Source organism: Stigmatopora nigra, chromosome 4 (genome assembly GCF_051989575.1).
Source record: "Stigmatopora nigra isolate UIUO_SnigA chromosome 4, RoL_Snig_1.1, whole genome shotgun sequence".
In the NCBI taxonomy this organism is placed as follows: Eukaryota; Metazoa; Chordata; class Actinopteri; order Syngnathiformes; family Syngnathidae; genus Stigmatopora; species Stigmatopora nigra.
In genome coordinates this window covers 14,914,337-14,938,503 of record NC_135511.1, presented here as the reverse complement: position 1 = coordinate 14,938,503, position 24,167 = coordinate 14,914,337, and the positions used below count along the sequence as shown (strand labels likewise).

General features: G+C 39.1%; 1 protein-coding gene across 4 annotated transcripts in view; it reads left to right on the top strand.

Moving 5' to 3' along the window:
- The window catches only part of LOC144195333 (autism susceptibility gene 2 protein homolog), a 200,093-nt gene extending 184,296 nt beyond the window's left edge, over positions 1-15,797 (top strand). Inside the window, exons 7-19 of one of the 4 annotated variants that reach the window (XM_077714895.1) lie at positions 469-880; positions 1,454-1,710; positions 3,584-3,813; positions 6,332-6,385; positions 6,528-6,623; positions 8,913-8,984; positions 9,368-9,397; positions 9,698-9,769; positions 10,289-10,421; positions 10,632-10,709; positions 12,045-12,128; positions 12,652-12,880; positions 13,335-15,797. In XM_077714895.1, coding sequence (XP_077571021.1) covers positions 469-880; positions 1,454-1,710; positions 3,584-3,813; positions 6,332-6,385; positions 6,528-6,623; positions 8,913-8,984; positions 9,368-9,397; positions 9,698-9,769; positions 10,289-10,421; positions 10,632-10,709; positions 12,045-12,128; positions 12,652-12,880; positions 13,335-14,634 — 3,047 coding nt within the window. In that variant the 3' untranslated portion in view covers positions 14,635-15,797. Of the gene's footprint in view, positions 1-468; positions 881-1,453; positions 1,711-3,254; positions 3,416-3,583; positions 3,835-6,331; positions 6,386-6,527; positions 6,624-8,912; positions 8,985-9,367; positions 9,398-9,697; positions 9,770-10,288; positions 10,422-10,631; positions 10,710-12,044; positions 12,129-12,651; positions 12,881-13,334 lie in introns of all 4 variants that reach the window. The other 3 variants (XM_077714893.1, XM_077714897.1, XM_077714896.1) reach the window with 3 other exon arrangements.
- The last annotated feature ends 8,370 nt before the right edge of the window (positions 15,798-24,167 follow it).

The following is a 24,167-nucleotide window of genomic DNA, read 5'->3' as shown; positions in this document are numbered from 1 at the left end:
TTTTAATATCTAAGTACTGTTTAATATGAGTACTGTTTAATATCTAGGTACTGTTTAATATCTAAGTACTGTTTAATATCTAAGTACTGTTTAATATCTAAGTACTGTTTAATATCTAAGTACTGTTTAATATCGAAGTACTGTTTAATATCGAAGTACTGTTTAATATCGAAGCACTGTTTAATATCTAAGTACTGTTTAATATCTAAGTACATTTGACCGGCGACCAAAAGACCGGCGACCAAAAGACCGGCGACCAAAAGACTGGCGACCAAAAGGCCGGCGACCAAACGTCCGATCACAGGCAAAGTGTGGCATTTGGACAACATTTTTACTGTCCATGGGCTCTTGTTCTAGCTTATAGCTCAACTTTCCCCAATGCTTTTCCCCATTGATGGTAATGTAACTGTTATTCTCATTGTTTGATGACAAGCTTTCTCACTTGGACTTTGTGTCCACCCTCCTCAGGTGTGCCAACGAATGACAGTCTTGAATCCAAGAGTTGTAGCTCAACCAAATTGTCCGGTCTCCAACGCCACCGGGAACACAACATCATTGAGGTTCCATTTGCACCGCCACTGCCCAGCCCAACCCCGGCCTCGGCGCCCACGGGCTCGCCAGCCCCCGCTGCTGCTGCGGCACCCCCTGAACCTCCACGATCTCGCCTCTTGACGCCTTCTCCTCTCAGCGTCAAGAGGGAGCCTCAAAGGCCACCCCCTGTCCCATCCCCTTCCCAACTGAGGGCCACACCCCAGTTCTACCCTCCCCATCCACATTCACAGCAGGATCCCTGTTCCCATCAGCCCCCTCAACATCACTCCCGGCCAATCATAAGCCATCAGGTGCACCACCCGTTGCAGTATAGCCTCCCCAATATCAGGTAGGTGGAAACCATGTATACTTTGTTTAATGGCAGCTAGAAAAGTTTGTTTCTTATCTTACAATAACTACAGCACATATAACAATTCAATTTTATCAACTTTACCATAAGACAGCCCTTTAGTTACTCTGAAGCTATTTGAATTGAGTCCATTATATACTTTATCTACATTGCAGCCACCATTTCTCCCCTTGTCCTTACAAATAGGTTCAGCAAGAAGTATAAAATGAAAAATAACGCTTTCCAAACTCATAAAAATGGTAGTCCATTGATGAGATACTATAAAATATTGACTTTTTTTTTCTCCTCTACACGGAAATTGATTTCCTGCCAACCTGGCGAGATTTACTGTTTTTCATTTAACCATTTCCTCTTTATAATATCTGCACATATATAGCTCTGCCAGAGGCTTTATTACCTTACCATTCTTGTCAAATCACTATTATAGTTTGATTGAAAATGTTATTGATTGCCATAGAATTGTATTATGCTTCTGACTCTAATGTAAGGCTATAAGGTCATTTAATCTATCTTTTAACATTCATCTTTTTATTTCGTCACCTTTATCTTTAGCCATCAGAGCAGTCCACTTCTTCCTAAACATCACCTCTCCCCAACGCAACACCACCCACTCAGTGGGCTGCCATCTTCGGCCCCCACTTTGCCTCTGTCTATAGCCAACCTCTCTACCTCACACTATTCCTCTCTACGGAGCCCGGCACATCGCCATTCGGCCATGTTTGCAACCCCAGCCACACTGCCTCCACCACCAACCTTACCTACCAACAGTTTAGTGGTGCCCGGGCACCCAGCGGGTACCCCCTACCCAGGTAACACATCAGACACTTAACAATAGATAGGAATAATATTCACATTATACAAAAAAATGTAATTAAAAAAGAGAAGATAACAATTATATACATATAGATGGTTATATAGGTGTAGTTACTATAAATACTTTCTGTTTAAGATGCTATATAATTTTCTAAATGATATATTTAAATGTAACTACATTGACTTTTTATTCATAATAATTCTTATCAGACTAGTTGCACTAAATAATTTAATGTGTAATTTAAAATAATTGAGTAAAAACAACATTGATTGTGAATCAATTCACTATCTATATTTTTATATTTGAATGATATTTTCATGATATATTTAAATGTAACTACATTGACTTTTGACAGTAGTATTCAAATTAATTCTTATAAGACTAGACAAAGTCAGTATGTATTTTTTAATATATAATTTAATCTATAATTTAAAATAACTGAGTAAAAAACAGCATTAATTAATCAATTCACTATATCTTTTTTAAATTATATTTTCATGTAATTTTAAAATAATATAAAATATGATACTGCATGTTGTGCTTTATGAAAATCCTCCATGGTGTTTTTTCTTCAAAATATATCAAAAAGTTAATATACTTTACCATAAAATCCAAATTATGGAATTATTAAATATTTGTATTTTATATATTATTGTAATTATTAAAATTGCTAGCCACTTTTAATTAATGCCCAAGCATGACAGTCCTATAAACACTTGAACAATGCCATTGTTATAAGATTTTTCAATGCCATTGAAAATAATAGACTTCCAATCTTGTGGCTCTTTCCACTCTTCTACTGGAAATTGAATTAATTTGACACTATTGGAACATTTGTCCATTTGTTGCCATCCATCACAGATTAAATGCATTGGATGTCTATTGTTGTCAATGGAAGACAGACAATGAGTTAAATTCAACAACTACCTGTGTATTTTTTGGAGTTGCTCTACAAAGTAAGTACAAGTATAATAATGCTCCACAATTATGACCTCATAGACAATGGATCCTACCATTTGAAACCCTGTAAACAATATTATGTTAAACCTGTTCACAGAGTTGCCTTGGACCCTAAACTATCGACATTCCCAAGACTTTTTACTCATTTAGAGTAATTATATACTTTCATGGAAATATTTTGGAATCCCATTAGCTCCAATTTGACTTTGCCCATGTGCAAAAAGTCAAATAGTCCCACAGACATACTACAGTATCTTCTGAAAACTATTCCCAGAAGACTTAAATCTGTAGATGTGATGAAATAAGGGGAAAAAATATGGTTGCCTTGAAAGTCCTTGAGTGCAGCATCAATCTAATGCAACCACAAAGTTAAACCATGCCAATAACTGGTGGTTTATCATTATTTACTATTAAATTCCAGCCCCAAAACAGCCATTTTATGCTGCAAAAAAAGGACACACGTCTGTATATTGACGTGATTTGTCCAAAAAAATAATGCCTCGCCACGCATTCCATTCAACGGCACGCGTCTGTGTACGTTTTCTGCCGGGATGACTCTTGGTTCTTTCCTGTCTTTAGATACCAGTCTGTTGATATCATTCAACCAACCAATCATGTATTGCCAGCCTCATTCGGGGATTCTGATTGGCACATTGTCACAGGCAACTCTGTTACCACCACCAATGAGTCCCCACGTAGAAAATCCTCACAGCATGAGCTGGAGAAACAGAGAATGCCAGGTGACTATTTTCTTTTCCTTCTACCCTTGTTGTGAAGACTGACTGGGCGCCCGTGCCTTTTTTTTTTTCTTCTTGTGTTTCCACCTTTCCCACCTCTTCCCAACCCCCCCTTTTTTCTTTCCTTTTATTTTTTTTGTTTTGTTTTTTCCTCGCTCTCCTTTCTTACAGAGCATGATCTACTGCGGCAGGAGCTGAACAACCGATTCCTGGTTCAAAGTTCGGAGCGGGGCCGGGGGCCACCCGCCTCGCCACTGGCCCCCGTTTCGCTCCTGAGGGCCGAGTTTCACCAACACCAGCACATGCACCAGCACCAACACACCCACCAGCACACCTTTACGCCCTTCCCTGCCAGTCTGCCCCAGGCCGCCATCCTCAACCCCCCCAACGCACCCCCCATGGTGCGTAACCAAGCCAGAAATGTGAGGATAAGTAAAATAATTCTAAGAAATTTAAAACCATTGGGAAAAAAACTAAAATCAACCAAATTTCTAATTCAAATTACTTCCCTCCACACCCATCCCGATCGACCCCCCAACCTCAGTCCAATCCAACTGGTTATCCATCCCATAATGCAACAAATATGTCACATAAAAATCCCTCACTTCAAGAAAATAATCACATAAATTTAGATCTGATACACAATTAGGGGATCCAGTAAAAAATAGATTCAATCCAATATCTCAACCTTCCCCCATATTTGATTCACACATTTAACTAAACACATAAATACTGTAAAATATACATATCCTCATTGATAATATTATGAATTGCCATTATATTATTTCCAATGCAAGATTATTATCTCGACAAACAGGATACATTTATTAAAAAAAATAATCATATCGTACAGGCGAATCACCTTAATCTAGTTTCACGTTGTGCCAAAATGATTCTAATAAAATTACGTTAAAAATATCTTAAACATGCATGACAGATTAAATATTATTTTGATTATGCTCTTAAATTTTTGGTTTCCCAAACTAATCCATGAAAAAAAATGACTTCATAATTTCGTACAATCAACAATTTAAAACAACCACCATTTTCTCTTATAAAACATATAATTAATATCATCCCTCTGATTAAAAAGCTCAGTGGTCCCATTAGTAGTAGCCCACTTTAAAACCTCCCCTGGAAAATCCAAACTGGCACAATTTTGGATATTTCCTTTTAATTTTCTTTAGTTAAAATCACTGGCATCTGCTATACTGCTTATCCGCGACATGGCAAAGAATATCCATCCAATACACAAGAGATTCACTTACAAAACCACTATTGCACTGACTTTTCTTCCCCCCATCCCCCAATCGTAACTGTGTTTCTCCTTAATGTGTTTTCCTCACTCCACCATGTTTTTTGACAGCGATGTTCTTCTCTCTGAATGCATGCTGAGAGAAGCAGGATTAATGATGTAGTTGTTTTTGCTGTTTTGCCAGGTGTTTTATCACAATTCCTCTTTCCTGTCTTTTCCACTTTCCTCCACTTGCGCTTGTATAAATCATTTCCGCTATTACACTCCTTAGCTAATACCATTAATTAATGAAATTACACAAAACACATTACTTTTTTTGTTGTTTAAGCAGGTAGCTTACCAAAAAACTAGCATTTCTCCAATCTTTTCCTCATCCTTTCTCATAAACCAGGTCAAGAAATATCGATGAAATATTCCGATTTAATCAAGAAACTCAGTATAGAGTAAAAACGTCAAACATCGTAAATTCCAGGGGTGCATATTATTTCCCCTTCCCCTTTTACAGGGCCATAAAACGACACAACTTCGCTCTTACGTGTCGGAATGAAGCATACCGCGCCTTAAGACATGCAGAGGAACAATTTAATGAGCTCCAAAGCTGACTTTAAGTTTCCTCTCTATAGGCTGCCTGTCTTTTATATGCCGCCATTATAACCCATGAACAGACGCTAGCATCGCTGTTATTTTTTTGTGCAGATTAAATGTCCGGAGGAACCCCTAAATCCTAAAATCTGCCAATTTTAAACCCTCTCAAGGCTCAACTACTCATGTGGCAACATAAATATTCCAACCCACAAAGTTTTACGTGAACTAAAATACGTCAGCACGCGCTAAAAGAGTTTATAAAACACTCCCAAGAAAATATCTATGGATAGTTTGGGTATATGTGCTAGGAAATAGGTTACTGTCACTAGTAATTAGTGTTTTAGCTCGCTATTATTGCTAAGGACGTTTTTCTTCGTCTCTTATGTGATGAGGGCGTAATCGAAAAAAATTATTTGAAGGTTAAAGTTGTTCAATGGTAAATTACTAATGTATCGGTTATTCTGCCAAATTCAGAGTATTAGTTACGTGCTTATTTCTTGGCGCCTAACCATTGCTAATGTTATTTGCACTGCTCACATAAAAAGTCTTCAAGTTACACAAAAGAGTCTTTATATTCTTTTCATTAGTTTTCTTTGACGCACAAAAAGTTGATTTTGCTCTTGCGTAAATCACTTTTTACGTTTTCGGACCCTTTCCAACGATAAAACTGGGGCCAAGTCATAGTAAAAACTATTAGTTTCACTGCGAATAGAAGCAATTGGTTGTAATTTGCGTTATAAACACGTCTCAACAACTCCTAGTTTCATACCAAAGCCTTGTAATGCTTATTTGGTAAATTTGTGATCGTCTTTTGTTAATAATTTTACTCCCTCATCCTTATCTTTATCTGACCATGCCTTCGAAATAAACCCATGACTGGTGAAAGCCAGCTGCTTCACTCCAAGCCTTATTTGTCAGGAGTAAATCCTGTTTATTGCTGTTTTTGCAGATCACAAGTCTTTTTGTTCTCCTCCCCTTAAATATCACAAGATGTTATAATGAATGTTTTGGATTGAGTGTTGGAATTGAGTTTATGTCGATCACTTCTAATACATTTTTTTGTCTTTCTCTTCTTCCAGTTTGACAAATACACGCCTAAACTGGACAATCCGTTCATCAGACATCATTCAAATGTAAGTCAATGTAATTCATATCCCTCATTTGAATATGTAAAATGACGTTTGACTAGGACATCCTAATAATATTTTGGATTTCTTTAGCTTTTAGCATATTGCATTTGATTAAGTTTTTCTCCCTCCATTTTTTTCCCCTCAGTTCTTCCCTTCCTATCCCTCGACCATGCCAGGCATGCCCCCACTGCTCCCTCACTCAGGACCCTTCAGCTCACTGCAAGGAGCCTTTCAACCCAAGGTCAGCCTCATAGACCAAATTCTAATGCATGTGCTAAGAAAAAAAAACATACAATAGTTTACCTGTTTCGAATATGCAGGATATGATGCAATAGCATGCTACAAATGTGTGCCTTTACACCAAAAGCAAACACATGTCAAACTTTAAAATGTTGGGATGTAGGCTAAAAAAATGAGAAATTACTCGTTCTGGAGAGAGTGATTGCATTAGTAGTTTTTAGGGTCTAATTTCAGTGGAATTACTGACATGTATATGGTCAAAAGAGTCATGGATGAGAGTATTGTTATTGCTATATTATTTTGCAATTTCTCTGTACATTTTTGAACCAGTCAATGTCTAGTCCACATGTGTCAAATTGGCGGCCCGGGGGCCAAATCTGGCCCACCGCATCATTTTATGTGGCCAGGGAAAGTAAATCATGAGTGCCGACTTTCTATTTTAGGATCAAATTAAAATGAAGAGTATATATGTATATTAAATTTGCTGATTTCCCCCCTTTTAAATCAATAATTTTCGTTTTTTAATCATTTTTTCCGTGTTTTTAGTTCAAAAATCTTTTTGTAAAATCTAAAAATATGTTCAAAAAAAGCAAAAATAAACATATTTATTAGATCTATAAAAATATTATATATTCAGGGCTTTTAATCCAGTTCATTTAATCCATTAATTTAAAAAAATCTAAATAGTATATCTAAAATGTTGACGTTAATGTGGCCTGCGAACCAACCGGAGTTTGACACCCTTGGCCTACTCCAAATGAAAGAAAATTAAACAATTCGAGTCCTAAATTATATCATGACAGTCATTGACATTTTTTAACGCACCAAATGAATAAGAAATAGACGAAAAATAATCTTAAATCCCATGAATGTTGTCAAATTTGATGTTTGCTATTTGGCATTGTATCTGTTGTCAGCAACTTACTTTTCATGTCATTCTCTTTGATCAATTCAGAAAACATTTACCCAATAACCTTAATTGTAAAGCTACAGAATTGTTTTAATGGCTCTAGATTTGGTTCCAAATTTAACAGTTGTAGTCAGCATGAATCAGAATCTGAATCTTGACCTAATCCATGACAGGCAACAGCTGAGAACATTAGATAACATCTGTCTGTCTCTACTAGACAAGCATCCAAATGCTCTAGGGCTGATGAGGACAGAATGGAAGGCATAAGATATGGGAGGAGGGTGTGGTTATGTCTGGCAGATGCCCACAGGCTCTGACCTGGTGTAAGCACCAATCAAAGCTGGCCTAAATCCACTGGCTTTATTCCCATTGGGTTCTGTCATGGAGAGGCTCTTTTGTTAAAGGCCTCTCCAGATGGCTCACCAAACACTCCTTACGTAGAAATCCTCTGAGAAGTGTTCCGGGAGAGGCTTTTGGGGGGTGGAGTCTGTTGGTGAAAGTAGATGACTTGGGTTAACCTGCAGAAATTTGCCATCGGTGATTCATGGGTGGATTAATACGGCTCATCCGGGCACTCTGAGACATGGAGAGGAGATCAGAGAGATGAGGTAGCCTGGTGTGGGTGAGCGGATACAGCTTCATTGCACTTGTTGGTACCATCAGCGGCTTTTACCCAGCAGGGAGCTAAGGATTACAGAGCTAAAAGTGACACGGAGCGCAGAGTCGATGTGAAGGAGGAAAGTCTCCCACTGTTCAGAAAAGTAAGGTCCGCTTGGTGTAATGTTGGCAAAGTACCGCGCGATCAGGCGCAACTAAAAGACTTCGATTTTCCTCAAAAGCTCAGTGCGTCTTATATATTTCTTATTATTATCTGAAATTCACACCAGTACTACTACTGTGTGTTGTAATCCGGTGTGCCATATATATGAAAAATATTTTTAGATTCATTGAAGTGCGCCTTATGATGCGGAAATACGGTATCGTAGTATAACTGATTTGTTAGATTGTGAAAGACTTTGGTTGCTTATAATGTCTGAAAAAATACGACATATTGTCAAGAAAGTCTGTATGTCTATTTCTAGTGATCTAAACTTCAGAAAATATTTCAGTGTTGAATATTAATATTTACACATTAAAATTCCCCTTTTAATATCATAATATTGTGATACCTCTGTTTAAATAGGGAGAACTTTATCCACAATATTTTCCCCTCATTAGTACATTTCCTCAGTATCAGGTGGGGAAAATCAGGTGACTTGGACTTCCATGCAAAAATATGTGATGGGGATATCCCTACCAATCAATGGTCCCTTTAAGGACAAAACAATTCTCTGCATATGGTGAAAATGACTAATCTGTTTTTACTACCATTGTTCTCAGGCGTCCAATCCCATCGATGTAGCAGCACGTTCTGGAGCAGTACCTCATACACTTCTTCAGAAAGATCCGAGGGTAAGTATCATTTATCTTTAAAACTTATACTGCAAGGAATTTTATTCTGTAATAAACATTAAACTGGATAACACCGAGATACAGATATGACAATAATAAAAAAAATCATGAAGTATATTTTCTAGTACATTAGGATTGGGAAAAACATTGTCAATGAGTAATTGTTCTGAAGGGCTTTGACCACTTTAACACTGGTTACATTTTAAAACAAGGAAATAATAACAATAAGAAGACTTTAATTGTCTTTGCATTGAAATCTTGCACTGCTTGGACATTTTTTTCCATTCAAAATGAACTTAAACGCCATTAAATGTTGTAAACAGTACTTTTTTCACCACTTTGTAATACTTTGGTTGATAGATATTTTCTGCTTCTCCATACAGATAACTGACCCATTCAGGACAAATGTTCGAGTAAGTTACAGCTTTGTTTCTTTCTTCTTTATAATGGTTTCTGTCTCTGGCCAGGCCACAAAGTCAAAACATTCCACTGTAGTCGCAGACCAAGAAAAAAAAAGAAAAACACGTGGCTGCATTGAGGTCTCTTTGGATTAAAGTCAGGGTTAGCTTATGCTACTCAGTGCCTTGTTAAAAAAAACCCAAGACAAATTCCCACTTTGTAGTTTGGCCAGAAATTCTTAATACCAGCATCCATTTATAACATTTCCCTATAAAAGCCAGATGGCTAACATCAATTTTTGTCTAAATTTGTAGAAACCTGGCAAGTGGTGTGCAGTGCATGTCCAGATCGCATGGCAGATCTACCACCACCAGCAGAAAATGAAGGTGCGTGAGATGGAAAATGTTTTTGCTGTTACAAAAACTAGACGTCGTGATCACAAAACAGGATCAAACTACCCTCAAGACACCCATCATACATTTGGAAACTTTTCACTTTTGAATTATGATCCTCTCAAAAACTTTCAAGGGTGGAAACCACATCCAAATAAATCTTTATTTTCAAAATAAACAAGTAAAGATACATCTTCTCCATCCAAATGCCATACTAAGACTCACTTTGTCTTTTTATGCTGTATTTATAAGCAATAAAATGTTAAAGTAACTACAAAAATGAAGGATGCGTGGCTAATTTTTTCCACATAGCCACTTAAAGACCAGTAACTGAACTAGTTTGTTACCATTGAGACCTTGTGAAGCATACATACTTTTTACCATCACAAAACAAGATAAATCTGCGGCGACATTTCCACATTCAATTTCCCTAAACCACCTAATTGTCATATGCTGTTGCCTAGCAACCTTATTTTTCTTCTTCTTCTTGTTTGTGCCTTATTCAAATTATAGCAAATGCAGCTGGACCCCCACAAGCTAGACATGAATGGAAAACTGGACCTGTTCAGCAGGCCTCCAGTCCCAGGTGTTTTCCCAGGGTTCCCGTATCCTCATGACCTGGCACGACCTCTCTTCTCCTCATCTGGTCAGTTGGGTCTCTGAGTCAGGACTCAGATTATAGAGGAATAATATCATGTCACTTCATTTGAGTCATTATTACGAGACATGACTGACATTTACCATTTTGATTGGTTGTACTGCCTGAAAATTTAAGTATGGCGCATGAGGGCCATTACAGAGCTCACAACTCTGTGATTGGAAACTAATAATCTTAATGTTCTTTCCACTCTGATAGGCTCAGGCCATCCAGCTCCCTCCCCATATGGTCCCACGCCTCATCCCAGTGGTTTTCTGCCGCCTTCCCATTTGGCAGGTAAGCATAGGTCAATCAATGCATGTTAAATTCATGACATGATCTTTTCAATCACTCTCATTTCATTTCTACTCATTTATTAAGCAAATAGAACTCCATAATATAGTAACACAAACCCTTTACTGGTACTGGTAGCAGTGGTCTTGCTATAAGATGATGTCAATTGTGAGCATAGAGTATTATAATATGGCTGTTTAGCAATTCATTATACACCCTAAAATATGTCAGTGTGGATTTATGAAAAATGCAGAGCTAAAATACATTTATCTTCCCCCACTCTTAGTATACTAAATTGTTATTCGATTAAAAAGCATGACCACATAATACTGTTTTAAGCTTGCAAAGTCAAATGTATTAAATGAGTCATAGGAAATGATGATGACAAATATTTGTTTGGGTTCTTCTCATTCCCTTTAAACAAGATACTAAGGACACATTGAGAGATCCTAACATGATTTTGAAGAGTTTTAGTTTTAGTCCAACAAGTGACCCCCAACCGACTCATTTACTGGAGACTATAAATTAGTAAATAATTGTTTTCTGTGGTAACTGTAACAAAGCTTTACTGCCCTCCACTACCTTTTTGGTCCTTTGTTTTGTGCGGCCTTTTGTGTGTGAAAGAGTTTGGATTTGGAAAAGCTTGAATTACATTTGTCCACTAGAGCTCGTGGGAATAGTTAGCACGTCATCCTTATAAGTCTGAGATCGGAAGATCAATCCCTTGTAGGGTCTGACATCCCTGTCTGGAGTTTGCAGTTCTTCCCAGCCTGACAGGGTTTTCTCTGGGTACTCTGGTTTCATCCTAGATCCCAAAAACCATGCATGGCAGGCTAGTTGTACACTAAATTGTCTTGAGGAAAGATTGTGAACATGAATGGTTATTTGTTTTGTTGGCTGTGTGATTGCCTGGCAACCAATTCAGGGTCTTCCTCGACTATAGCCCATAGTTGGTTGACGCCTGAGCTAAGTGTGTTGCTATCCAGTGTGTGGTGCAAACATCCCATTTTTACTTTTCTACTTTGGTCCAGACAAGTGAACACACCCTATAACACCTGTTCCCTCCGCCTTTCTACTCATGAGTTCATTCCCAAGAACTCTTTTGCATAAAGTGTTGAGGTCCTTAATCCCAAGAGTGACAAGCCACTCCAGTTTGGAGGGGGTAGCCACTGCAGTATCCAAAGACATAGAGCTAGCTAGCTAAGGGGGCAGCGCTAAAGAAAACACAGCTCGCTTGTAAGAGAAAAGCAGAGTGGAACGGTGGTGGCGGTGGTGATCACTCGCCAGTACACCCCACCCCATCCCCCTTTTTGCTAATCCCTGTTTGGCATTTTGCAGATCCTTTCAGTCGCTCCAGTTCCTTTGGCGGCCTCGGCAACCTTTCAAGCAGTGCCTTCGGAGGATTAGGCAACCCCTCGCTTGGTAAGCGCTGGCCCCCTCTGCTCATCCAATGCTCCCTGCTTCAATCTGGCCCCCAGGAAAGAAGCAGAGTAGGAAAGGCATTAGAACCATAGTCTATCAGTAGGAGAGGGACAATTTAAAGACACTTCACGCTAGTTTTCGTGTCAAAGAAGTCTTGGCCAGTGGAGGCTCAACACAACAGGGAAACACAACCACAGCAGACCTCCTCATTGCTGGCATTTCTTCCTCACACTGTGTTCCCAAGAGCTAGGCTTTATTTCGGAGATGACCCTGCCAATGGGTTCTCTGTTGGTGGCAATTCAAATATTCATTATTTGACAAGGCCCTTGGCATCATGGAGGGTTGCACATCCCTTCATTATTCCGTTTTTTTTAAACTGCCAAATCAGTCACCCCATTGAGAAAATGGATGTGATTGAAATAATTATGAATGAATTTTGAGTTGCTCTTATTTTGTTGCCTTCTGGAAATTCTGCAATGTTTACTCACAATAGAGCCAATGTCTGTCTCCGCCTTTCTTACAGGGGCTAACAGCATGTTTGGCCCAAAGGAGGGTCCCGGAGGATTGCCCCCATTTAACAACCCACAACACGATACCTGGAATAGGTTGCGAAGAACGCCACCATCTTTCCCCACCCCGCCACAGTGGCCAAAAACTGCAGATCCTGAGAGAAGCAGCTCCGCCAATAGTCATGAACGGGAAAGAGATAAAAGAGACTCGTCCATCGGAAAAGAGGAGAAAGATAAAGACCGGTGAGATTTCATTCGTTGACGTAATGATATACATAAGGGTAAGAAAAATGTAGTGGGTCAATTTTACTTCTATTTGTGTTTATTTATTTATTTTCCCCAAGATGGCGCCGTCACGCGGAAGCCAGTGGCAGTAGCTCTGTCCACTCTTATTTGTTTTATCGTGTTTTACAGCCCTTCTATCTTTTTTTAAATGACATTTTAATATTTCTTAATACATTCCTTTTTACTTTACTTTGTACTTGATACTTTTTACTTTAATGAGTGATGAGTATGTTAATACTTTAGTCCTTTTTTCTGTTTATGTTTCATATGTACTGTTAACGGATGCACTTTTTTATATGTATCGTATCTTGTGCTAACCCGGCCCATCTGTCAAATTTTTAAAGTCAATATGGCCCCCGGGCCGAAAAGTTTGCCCAACCCTGACCTAAAACTCTACCTATGTTCTTCTCAGAGATTCTGTCGAACGCAACCGCCACTCCAATCGGTCCTCTCCAGCCTCAGCGCCAGTCAGTTACCAGATCAGCAACTTAATTCGCTCCAACAGCCAAAACGCTGATGCGGCACGGCATCACGGTGGCAGCCTAGACCGTGTACGCGAAGCAGAAAAAGATCTCCTCGAACGCCACCGAGATCCATCCGCTCTAGTGGACGTCAAGGTGAAAGAAAGTCGCTCACCTGCCAAGGAGATGCTCGAAAGAAGATCCTCCGAAGACTCCGTTATACCATCCCAGCGTTCTCCCTCTCCATACTCCAAGGCAGCAATCAACGAACAGAGTATGAAGATGGTAGGCGGGCCTCCGCCTACACTCAAAGATAGCGAGAGAAAAGAACCTCCACCTGGAGAACAATTCCACAAGGTTAAAAATGACATGAAAATCAAAGAAGAGAGAAAGGAAGAACAAGAAGTTGTGGTGGTGAGTTCTGAACCAGCTCCAATGCCTCCAGCACAAGTACAGTCTGCTCTTATGGCCCACCCTGGAAATCCACACCACCACCACCCTCCTTTACCTCCACATCCTCATCTTCCCTCCCCACGTGGCAACGATATCCCAACACCGGGTTTGCACGGGGTCCCCATGGCACACTCGCTACCCCTCTCTATGAGTGCCATGCCCCAAATGGCAAGTTTAAACGTCCTCGACCGGGCTCGTATGGCACCCTTCATGGGAGTTAGCCCTCTAGCAGGAAGAGAACGACTACCCCACACTGCATTCCCATGGGATCCACTCCGTGAAGCCTACCGTAGCTTAGATCTACAAAGGCGTATGGACTTCCAACTGAGGGCCGATCAAGCACATCGCTTCCCCAGCGTGTACGAACAAGAACGAGCTTACCGCGAACGCGAGGCTCACGACTACTCTCACCACGAACACCTTTTAGAAGTCCGCAGGGAACACGAAAGGATGAGGCAACAGGCGGAGGAGCGAGAACGCCTCCACTTGCGAGAAGAACTGGATCGAGCAAGACTTCATCAACTTCACCAATCGCCAATGGAAGGTCACCTACCACACATGGCTCCGTTTATGCCCCATCTTGGTGGAATGCCCTACCCCAGGCTCAGCCCTTCCACGGGACACAATGGCCTCCTGAACAGAACGCCCCCTACTGCTGCACTAAGTGCCCCCCCGCCACTTGTGCCAGCCAGCAGTGCCAGGCCAGCCTCCCCTAGGAGGACTACGCCCCTTACAACCACCCAAGACCCTCGAGACTATTCCCCATCTCGTAAACCCAAAGAGGTTGAGGCACGGTAGCTTTGTCAAAACAAAACAAAACAAAAAACACAAGCTCCGCCCCCAGTCCCGCCCCCTTCTGAACCGAAATTGTCCTTTGAACAAAAAAATGCACTCCTCTTCCAAAGAGAAGAGCAAAATTCCCCAAGGGAAAGGGTATGATTGTACAGGATCCGGTTTAAGCACATGCCATGAATATTTTTGCGGACTAAAGGCAATGTGAGGAAAACACAATTGTGTGTTTGTTTATATCCACCTTGAATATTTGATAATTATTAATATATTAATCAAATAACTTTTTGCAGCTTTAAGTGAACAAAGCTGGTCACAAATGGTTTGTATATTTGCTATCCTTGTTCCGTGTATAGATATCATTTCTATGAATTTGATGTAATTTGTGCTTTAGTCACATCTTTTACAATATTTATCCCATCGATTGTGTTGTCATATTCGATATGACTGTAAAAACTGGATTTGGATTACCCCGTAATTTAACATCATGGTACCAGGATATCACGCAAAAAGTGGTAAATGTACATACATACGTATATAATCAATCTGTTTTGCTTCTGAGATATGCAGACAAATACTATAAGAAATGAGGTAAGGTCTTTGTTCAGTCTCTGTACAGCAAAAAGGATGTAAATAATCTGTTCAAATCACTCGGTTGCAAATTGACGGTGTACATTTTTAACCATTTCTAAAAAAAAATTGAAAACACAAAATAATAAGTCCAATTTTCTGAGGGGATTTTATTAAATATCGAGGTGACAGACAAGCCATGACAATAGGTGGAAAGTGACAGTCGATTTTGGAAGGGAGCCTTGAAGGATCATCTGCAATCTATGCAAAGCAGCAATGGCAGGAGGCACCCTTACACAATTTTCCAGGATGAAGTAAATCAATGACACTGAAAGGCTTGGTTTAAACTTTAAACCCATGATGATATTTACCAATGAATGAAAAGACTTCCACGTCATAAACTGGACCAGATACAGACTGAAAAGTGGGACACTTTAAAGTGGGCAGCAAAAAAAAAAGACATTCTCTGTCAAACTTGTGTTTATGTGCAGTTGTTTTTTCTTAGACTCTTGTATACAAAAGAAGTAGAATTTTAGGCGTGCAAAATACAAATGAACATTCATGGTTTAAAATGTACGGAATAAAGTTCGGACCTAATGTCATATTTTCATTCTTTCTGTTTATTTCGTAAAATACGCTACAAAAAATGTAATGATAACGATATTTCATCGTTTTTTGCCATTAATGGCTCACATTTCAGTTTACACAGTATTTGTTCATCTTCCATCAGTTTAAGTGCTTTGAAATCGAAACGGTAGCTTTCTGATCATTTGACCATAATTTGTAATATGTGAGATGTAGGCCTCTTGGAAAGGATCGATATGATTGGACCGTGACAATCTAGAAGGAGGGAGGGGACAAATAGGTCATTGATTTTATATAAAAGCAAGTTTTGAGTGTTTGTGTTTCAGGTAACCAGTATTGACGGGCAGCCCAGCAGCACATTGACCCGCAGTCTAGGCTCATTAAGAAAAACAATGCCTCCGAGGCAATCTATTGGAGGACGACAGCCTTCCCCTCTTCATGCACAACCCCTTCATCTGCCTTTCTAATGAGGCCCAAAGATTCCATGGAGTGTCTGCTAAGGAAGCCCCCAAGAGGCGCCTGTCTTTTTATTGACAAGACCTTAGCTACACTTGCCTCCTGTCCAGAGATGGCCAATTCATCCCGATAATGCCCCGACTACCGTATTTTCACGACTATAAGGCGCACCTTCAATGAATGATATATTTTAAAATGTTTTCCATACATAAGGCGCACCGGATTATAAGGTGCACTGTATTATAAGGCGCACTGTCTATTTTGGAGAAAATGTAAGGCTTTTAAGTGTGCCTTATAGTCGTGAAAATACGGTAATTGCTATTGACTTCCAGGTATGAAGCACTCACTACACAGTCACCTCTAGAGCCAGCCATTGTTGATGTTTTGAATTTTTTTTGTATAAAATTTGCAGTGGGGGAGGAGCTATATGATCGAAGATTTTGTAAACTAAGGTTGCATCTGCATATTTAACAGTATTGTTTCAGTTCAGGCGTTTGTGTTTTTTTTAATATCCGACAGTGGTGGTTTTTCCTTATTGGTTTTCTGTTTTTTTCCCATATATAAGGCGCACTGGATTATAAGGCACACAGTCTATTTTGGAGAAAATTTAAGACTTTTAAGTGCGCCTTATAGTCGTGAAAATACGGTACTCATCTCACTGCTGTGTGCCATGAGACCCAGTGATCCTATCCCGTGGTATCAGCACATAATGGTGGCGTGGGATCAAACTGAGGCCAGGTCATTAGGGGGTGTTATTGAAAATCCATGGCGCCTCTGTGTTCCACACACCTCAGCTGAGTTTTTTTTAAAGGCTTTGTGCCAGGATTGGCCCGGTGTATTGGGGAGACATAAATGACTATTGCTTTCAATTTAAGCTCCCAGGAATCGAGCCATGTATCGTTTAGATGGGTAGCATCTGTCAGCAGACAGCTTCACTTTACCGCTATGTGCTTCTGGTTCTAATCATCTAGTCAGAGACAGGCACTTAACCCCTATACTTGTTACTGCTTAGTGATTTTTTTTTTCCCCGTAACCATTATTTACCAGGCCAGCTTTGCTGGAGAAGAAGAAAAAAAAGACACCTTAGGCTGCCTCAATCACTGTTCTGTGCTCTATCCATTTTACAGTGTGAAACGGCCCCACTGGAGATGAAAAGCTCCATCAATTTTCACTCATTGTCTGGCGAGGTCAATTTATTTCAGCACACAGTCCATCATCAGAATCAGGAATCAATTCACACGTTGGCTCAGATGTCTAAAGCAGACGGGTTATTGCAGTACAGGGCAGCTGTTGCCTTTTTCCATGGCCATTTTTTTTCCTCGTATTTTTCTTATCTGCAGATGGAAGAATGTCACGGTTCATTTTCAAATAATTTTTAAGTGGATTTTTTTCCCCCAATAGCAATAATACATTTTTTGGAAGATTTAGCAGTAAATGGATTGGTATATAGTGTGTTTTCATATTTGACTTTGACACTCTATCGTCATTAACCTAGGGATGACACACTATTTGGCGAATTGTGGGTTTCAGTATCTTTCCCAGCCTATACAGGGTCATGGCCTTTTGCTAGCACCATGAAACCCTGACTATGCATGGTCATGAACTTTTGCCAGTCCAGTTAAACCCCGTGTATACTTGGCCATGCCCTTTTGGCAGCCCAGTGAAACCCTGACTATACATGGTCATACCCTTTTGCCAGTACCATGAAACCCTGGCTATACATGGTCATGAACATTTGCCAGCAGTATGGAAAATTTGAAAAAAAATGTCATTTTTTTTAACTTAATATTCCTATAAGCTCATTTGGAAGAATTGTTTTATTGTTCCACTGATGCTCTGCATTTAAGACCTCAACGCATTTGGTCTGGGATTGAATTTTCATGGTCTCAAATACCTTCAAAAAGCACAAAGCTCAGATTGAACTCACAACAGAACCGGCCTAAGAAGCTTTTATGGAGCACAATAGCAGTTATGTAATAATACAATACCAGGCTAATTAGTTGGGCAGTAAATGCATGGTCCAGGCCAAGCTCCTCGTAGATAAAAGCCTCCTGTACCGCTGTGTATTGGTTCTCAAACACCTTTCCATACATCTGTGCCAATAAATCGTTGTTTTGAACCACAGATTGCTAATAAGATCATTTTTGGATTATACCAGCCTTTTCTGGACTTGGTGATATGAGAAACTACCACTCAAGTTTAAGCCCATGTCATGGCAGAGATTTAAAATCCCTGATAAAAGCCATTCTTAAGGACTTAACAATATCACAACTGGAAAACCAAGGGAGGGAGCACCGAGTCAAGAGCCTTAGAAGCAGTTTCCTGTCACAACACTCTCCTTGATCCGACCACCTCAAAAGGCAAGCAGTGTACAGCAGCATTTTCTGCTTTTTAGACTTCATTGTCAAGGTAGAGGCAGCTGAAAGAAACCAGACCAGTCAGTAGTTTAAGGGCTGGTCTGGAAACAGCCATATGGTGTGAATTTTAAAGGCGGGTGAGTGGTGACAAAGTATTGCAACTCTTGTCTAATGTCTTTGCACCTCTGGATCCATGACAAATATGCTGGTGGTCTCACATCACCACTGTATTGGCTCATGGAGGACATTCTAAAAACTTTTAAGGAAAGAAATCATTGGCCTATTAGAAAACAGGGAGGGTCTAGAATACTTGGAGGTCCTTTTTTCTATAGACTGGAATTAAGTCATGAGTGTTTTCCAACTTTTGGTGTGTAACCTTACACTCTCCCACATTGGTAATGTACTGTAAAATACACAGAATATAGAATTGACAATTATCTCTCTTGGTGGCATGAAATAAATGTATCATGTTCAAGGGTGCTCTTAAATGGTTGGAGTCATTTTACAAAATGGAAAGCAAAGGCTTTAAATACATATGCCAGTTCAATTTTGGTTCAGGCTGCTAAGCAATGACATGTGTCAGAAAAATTTACTTTTATTTCAGGATTTATGGACTCTTGGAAAGCTTGATCACGGTCAAAACGTACCCAACTTCACCGAATTTAACCTTTACAAGTACCGTATTTTCACGACTATAAGGCGCACCGCATTATGAGGCACACCCTCAATGAATGACATTTTTTCCATATGTAAGGCACACTGTATTATAAGGCGCACTGTCTATTTTGGAGAAAATTTAAGACTTTTAAGTGGGCCTTATAGTGGTGAAAATATGGTAATTGCTATTGACTTCCAGGTATGAAGCACTCACTACACAGTCACCTCCAGAGCCAGCCATTGTTGATGTTTGGGATTTTTTTGTAGAAAATCTTGCAGTGGGGGAGTAGCTATATGATGGAAGATGTTGTAAACTAAGATGGCATCTGCATATTTAACAGTATTGTTTCAGTTCATGTGTTTGTGTTTTTTTAATATTCAAAAGTGGTGGTTTTTCGTTTTTGGTTATCTGTTTTTTCCATATATAAGGCGCACTGTCTATTTTGGAGAAAATGTAAGACTTTTAACTGCGCCTTATAGTCGTGAAAATACGGTACAATTATAATGTGAAATTCTATCATATTTGTAGGACTCATTACAGCTCTCAATTGTGTGGCTTTTAGTTAAATTCTTATCATCCTGTTTGTAAACATAGACTTGAAAATACCAACGGTAGCTATAATGAGATGGTAAAGGTCAGGAGGCTCATGACTGGCTACTCGGCATGCCATTCCGGGCTTGGTTGGACTGGCTCCCAAGATCCTTTGGAAACGTGTCTGACAACGGACGTGTTTTGAAAGGCTTATCTCCTATCGGAGCTACGTTCCATGTGCTGAGATAACAATCCCCATCTTATCTTGTTGTGTTTGTTAATGTCACAGCTTTAGGGGCTTGTTCTTTCACTCGCAATGGCAGCTTGCGAAGCGGTTTGTTTGCAGATTAGTCCAAACCAGCCTCGGGAGAGCTTGAATTTGTTCAAAATTCCTGGCTGGATCTTTTGTTCGAGTTGTACACGTTGGTGAATTGCGTACTTCCCAAAAAAAAAAGTATTATCACACGCTAGTTGGTATGCAATGTTTCCCCAGTTCTTAAAATTTGACAATCCTGCAACCACAAGCCAAAACAATAACATGTTTAAAAAAAAACAACCGAGGGAAACTATGTTTTTGGAGTGGCACTGTTTATTTGTTGCTATTTAACACAGGATTTTAATCAGTGTTTCATTCCGGAAACGTTTTATTCCAACTAATCAAATCACACACACATCCTGGCAGGAACCAGTAGTTAGCATGTCCATATTTGTGATTGTTCCCTTCGCGACACGTAAAACCAGGCAGAATTCCATAGACTTGAGCCATCTGGCTATCTAGCACAACCCTTGGCTACACAGTGGCTCTTTAAGCGATTGAATAGGGTTGTTGAAGGCCAGCTATTTAACACATCAGAACAACAAGTACTGCTATCAAGCTGGCTCTTCTCAGGGCTCGTTTTCTAAGCCGACCAAGAATGTTTCTTATCTCCTTCCTTCTGTTTGTTGGTAAAAGCCGCAAGGCACATGTGCTATTTTCCATACATACAATATTTTGCTGTTTTATTTTTGTTTCCAAAGGTGCCTAAAGGCTGTTTATACAACGTTATATGTACTGGGAACTGATTGCAAAACTCTTTCCAAACAATTGGCGTCTTAGAGCTGAGAAATATAAAGTTGAAAATGACACTGTTATTTTTTCCGTGAGTAAGCCTTTAAAATTGTAGTCTTTCAAAACTGAAGTATATTCTGCTTTTGAGCTGTTTTATGGAAAACTGAGTTTTCTTGTATTGTTTAAAAATTAGATATGATTCCCTCTGGAGGCACTTTGTGTATTTCAATCTTTTTTTCTTGATTTAAGACTTCGGATTTTGGATGGGAAATTTGTTTTTGAACATAATTTTGCAAGCAGACGCATTAAGAGCATTCTGTGAGATTTGAACCCACCTTTTTTAAAGAAATTTTAACAATGTTTTTTAGATACTATTATGTCAGCTCCTAAATGCATATTGTCGCCAAAATTTCCACAACATAAATAATACTAAAAGTCCATTTTTAAAGGGTTTACCAACAAAACATAGACACACAACAAATAGCCCTTTTAAGTCAAACTGCTCCAACCGCATTAAGAGAAACCGTTTTGATACTATTAACATCTGAAATAAAAATGTTTTAATTATTATCAAAATGTTCCCCATGAAGGAAGAGAATAATTAAACAATATCCTTCCTTATTAAAGAACCAACTTCATTTAAATAGCATTAAAAAAAGCAACCCTTCCCCAACACCATCCCCCTGTGTACCAACCAAACGTTTTACCGATAAAAATAAAACCTCCGTGTTCTCAAGATCATTAAATCCTACACTCACCTGATTTTATTCCTATTCATTCCTCTATTCTTCTTCCATTATTGTTACTTCGGGTGAAACAGGCCAGATAATACCCATTCAATCAGTAGCTGCATAACCTGTTCAATCCCCATCTCTGATTCTTTGTTGTATGATATCAAGTAGGAGTGCAGAGTAATTATAATTCCGAGGGTATTAGGAATTCAAAAATCACAATAAAAGGTAATTTTATTTGCTTGTAATCTCTCCCAGCCAGGCTAATCGGCATTTTCAAAGGAAGGGAAACTCAGGGGGGGTTTCAACAACCCTTGTATAAATTGAATGGCTTCTCTGCTCTCTTGCACTGACGTGTTCTTTTGTCTTTGACATGCAGGCAAAGAGCTTGACAATCTGGGAAGACGTGGGAGATTTGCCAGCCTATGATCTCCGAGCTTCTATGACAAATGAACACCTTTGGCAGAAATGTTGATGCTGGAAAGGAATTCTGATGAGAATGCTGATCTGTTGGGCCATGAAATCAGGTCAGAGAACCAAGGTGAAAATAATTATAAGAATATTATTGACTAGGGGACTTCTGGTCATTTGTACTTTTTTGAATTATGTGGCAAGGATGTCTTTTGCTTCTGGTAAATCTGACCATGAACCCATGATAAATTGAGATCATTTTTTGAGGGGTTTGTTTGTTGGCTGTTCATTCCAAGTGTCAACATTCAGTTTTTTCTGTATGATATGTCAAAACAGTAAGATGTAATCAACCCTGAGCAGATAATATTGTATGGATATTGACTCTGGCCTGTTATAGAAGATTTAAACCAGATTACAGTAATCCCTCGATTATCGCGGTTAATGTAGACCAGACATAGCCGCGATAAACAAAAAAACAGTATGTTCACCTCTATTTAAATAATATATATATGTTTACTTCAGTGCTGAGTTCTAGTTCAAGTGGAGGATGGGGGAGTCTTGTGACCGGACGTTTGGTCGCCAGTCTTTTGGTCGCCGATCTTTTTGGTCGCCGGTTAAATGTACTTAGATATTAAACTCTCTCTCTCTTAGATATTAAACTCTCTCTCTCTCTCATGAATATAATTTTCAGAGGTGGCTTCAACAGTAAACTCTGTGTCACCATTTGACCGGCGAACAAACTACTGGGGACCAAAAGAGACTAAAAGACCGGCGACCAAATGTCCGAGCACCGGGAGTGGCTTCCCGTTTGCGAGTTTCAGCATGGATTTTTTAGATTTTTATGAATTTACAAAAAAAATGTAATTAACAAAAGAAAAATTCCTCCAGAAAATAAAACACGAAGTAGTGAAAGCCGCAATAGTTGAAGCCGTGATTATCAAGGGATTACTGTCCACACACAAAAGCAACAATATCTTCTAATCATCCAGTGTAATGGAAGAACAAGCACTACCCCTTGTGGAACACTTGGCCCAATGCAGTGTGGGTAAATGGCACCACCAGATGCTTCTGGGCCCCTCCTGATAAGTTAACCTTGTGATAACAAGCTAATGCCTGATTAATGTTGCAGTAATTAGACACAGCTTTTCACAGTCAGTTAAGAAGACACCCTTCAGCAATTAGCCCGAACTCGAAAAAGATCATTCCGGAAAAGCTCAGCGGAATGATTTTCCTTGCCTTGCCTGCCTTTTTCCACTCTGTGACATTAAGGTTTATTTTCTCATTATTTCATCTAATTACCTATTTGATGTTCTTTTCAGCTGCCGTTCGCAATCTTTGATCCAATTAGGAAATGCTGATTGACAGCTAGGGTAAGGGAATTGAGAATTGCCATTCAATTTGCAGTGGTGACCTTATCAGAGGATGTAGAATGGTGTTACTACTCAGAACTGAATACCATGTGGAAATATAATCATTTCCCTAAAGAATACATTCTGTATAAATGGCACAGCTTTGTGGAAATATGTGAAAAAGCACAACATGTGACATTAAGAACAAGAAAGACCCTTTTTCTGACCCCCAAAGACACAGTCAATAAAGCAAACTACCTTAACTTATCAAGCACCTTTCATAAAACAGGTGTAAAAATGCACTTTACAGGTGTGTTCAAATTCACGCATGTGTTCATGCATCAATGGGATGCCACGTAAGGACCCACTGGGAAAAACTGGTTGAGTATTTTGCACAAATGCATCACAACAATTTTCTCTTTTGTCAATACATCTGGAAGACAATTTTATAATATTAATGCAGAAAGATATATTAATAAGATTAAAGTTCAGTGGATTTCTTTTTTATTTTTATTAATTTATTTTTAATACAACACATTATTTACATGAATAAGATTAAAAGTACCTTGGATGTCTTTTTTATTTTTATTTATTTATTTTTAATAAAACATTATTTACATGAATGAGAATAAAAGTACAGTGGATTTCTTTTTTCTTTTTGTTTATTTATTTATTTTTAATAAAAACATTATCTACATGAATAAGATAAACAGTACAGTATAAGTCTTTTTTAAATGTATTTATTCATTTATTTATGTATTTATTTTTAATAAAGCACTATTTGTGTGCGCTCCGTCGTAATTGGACTACAAATCCCAAGTCGCATTCTTTTTGGCTGATAACAAA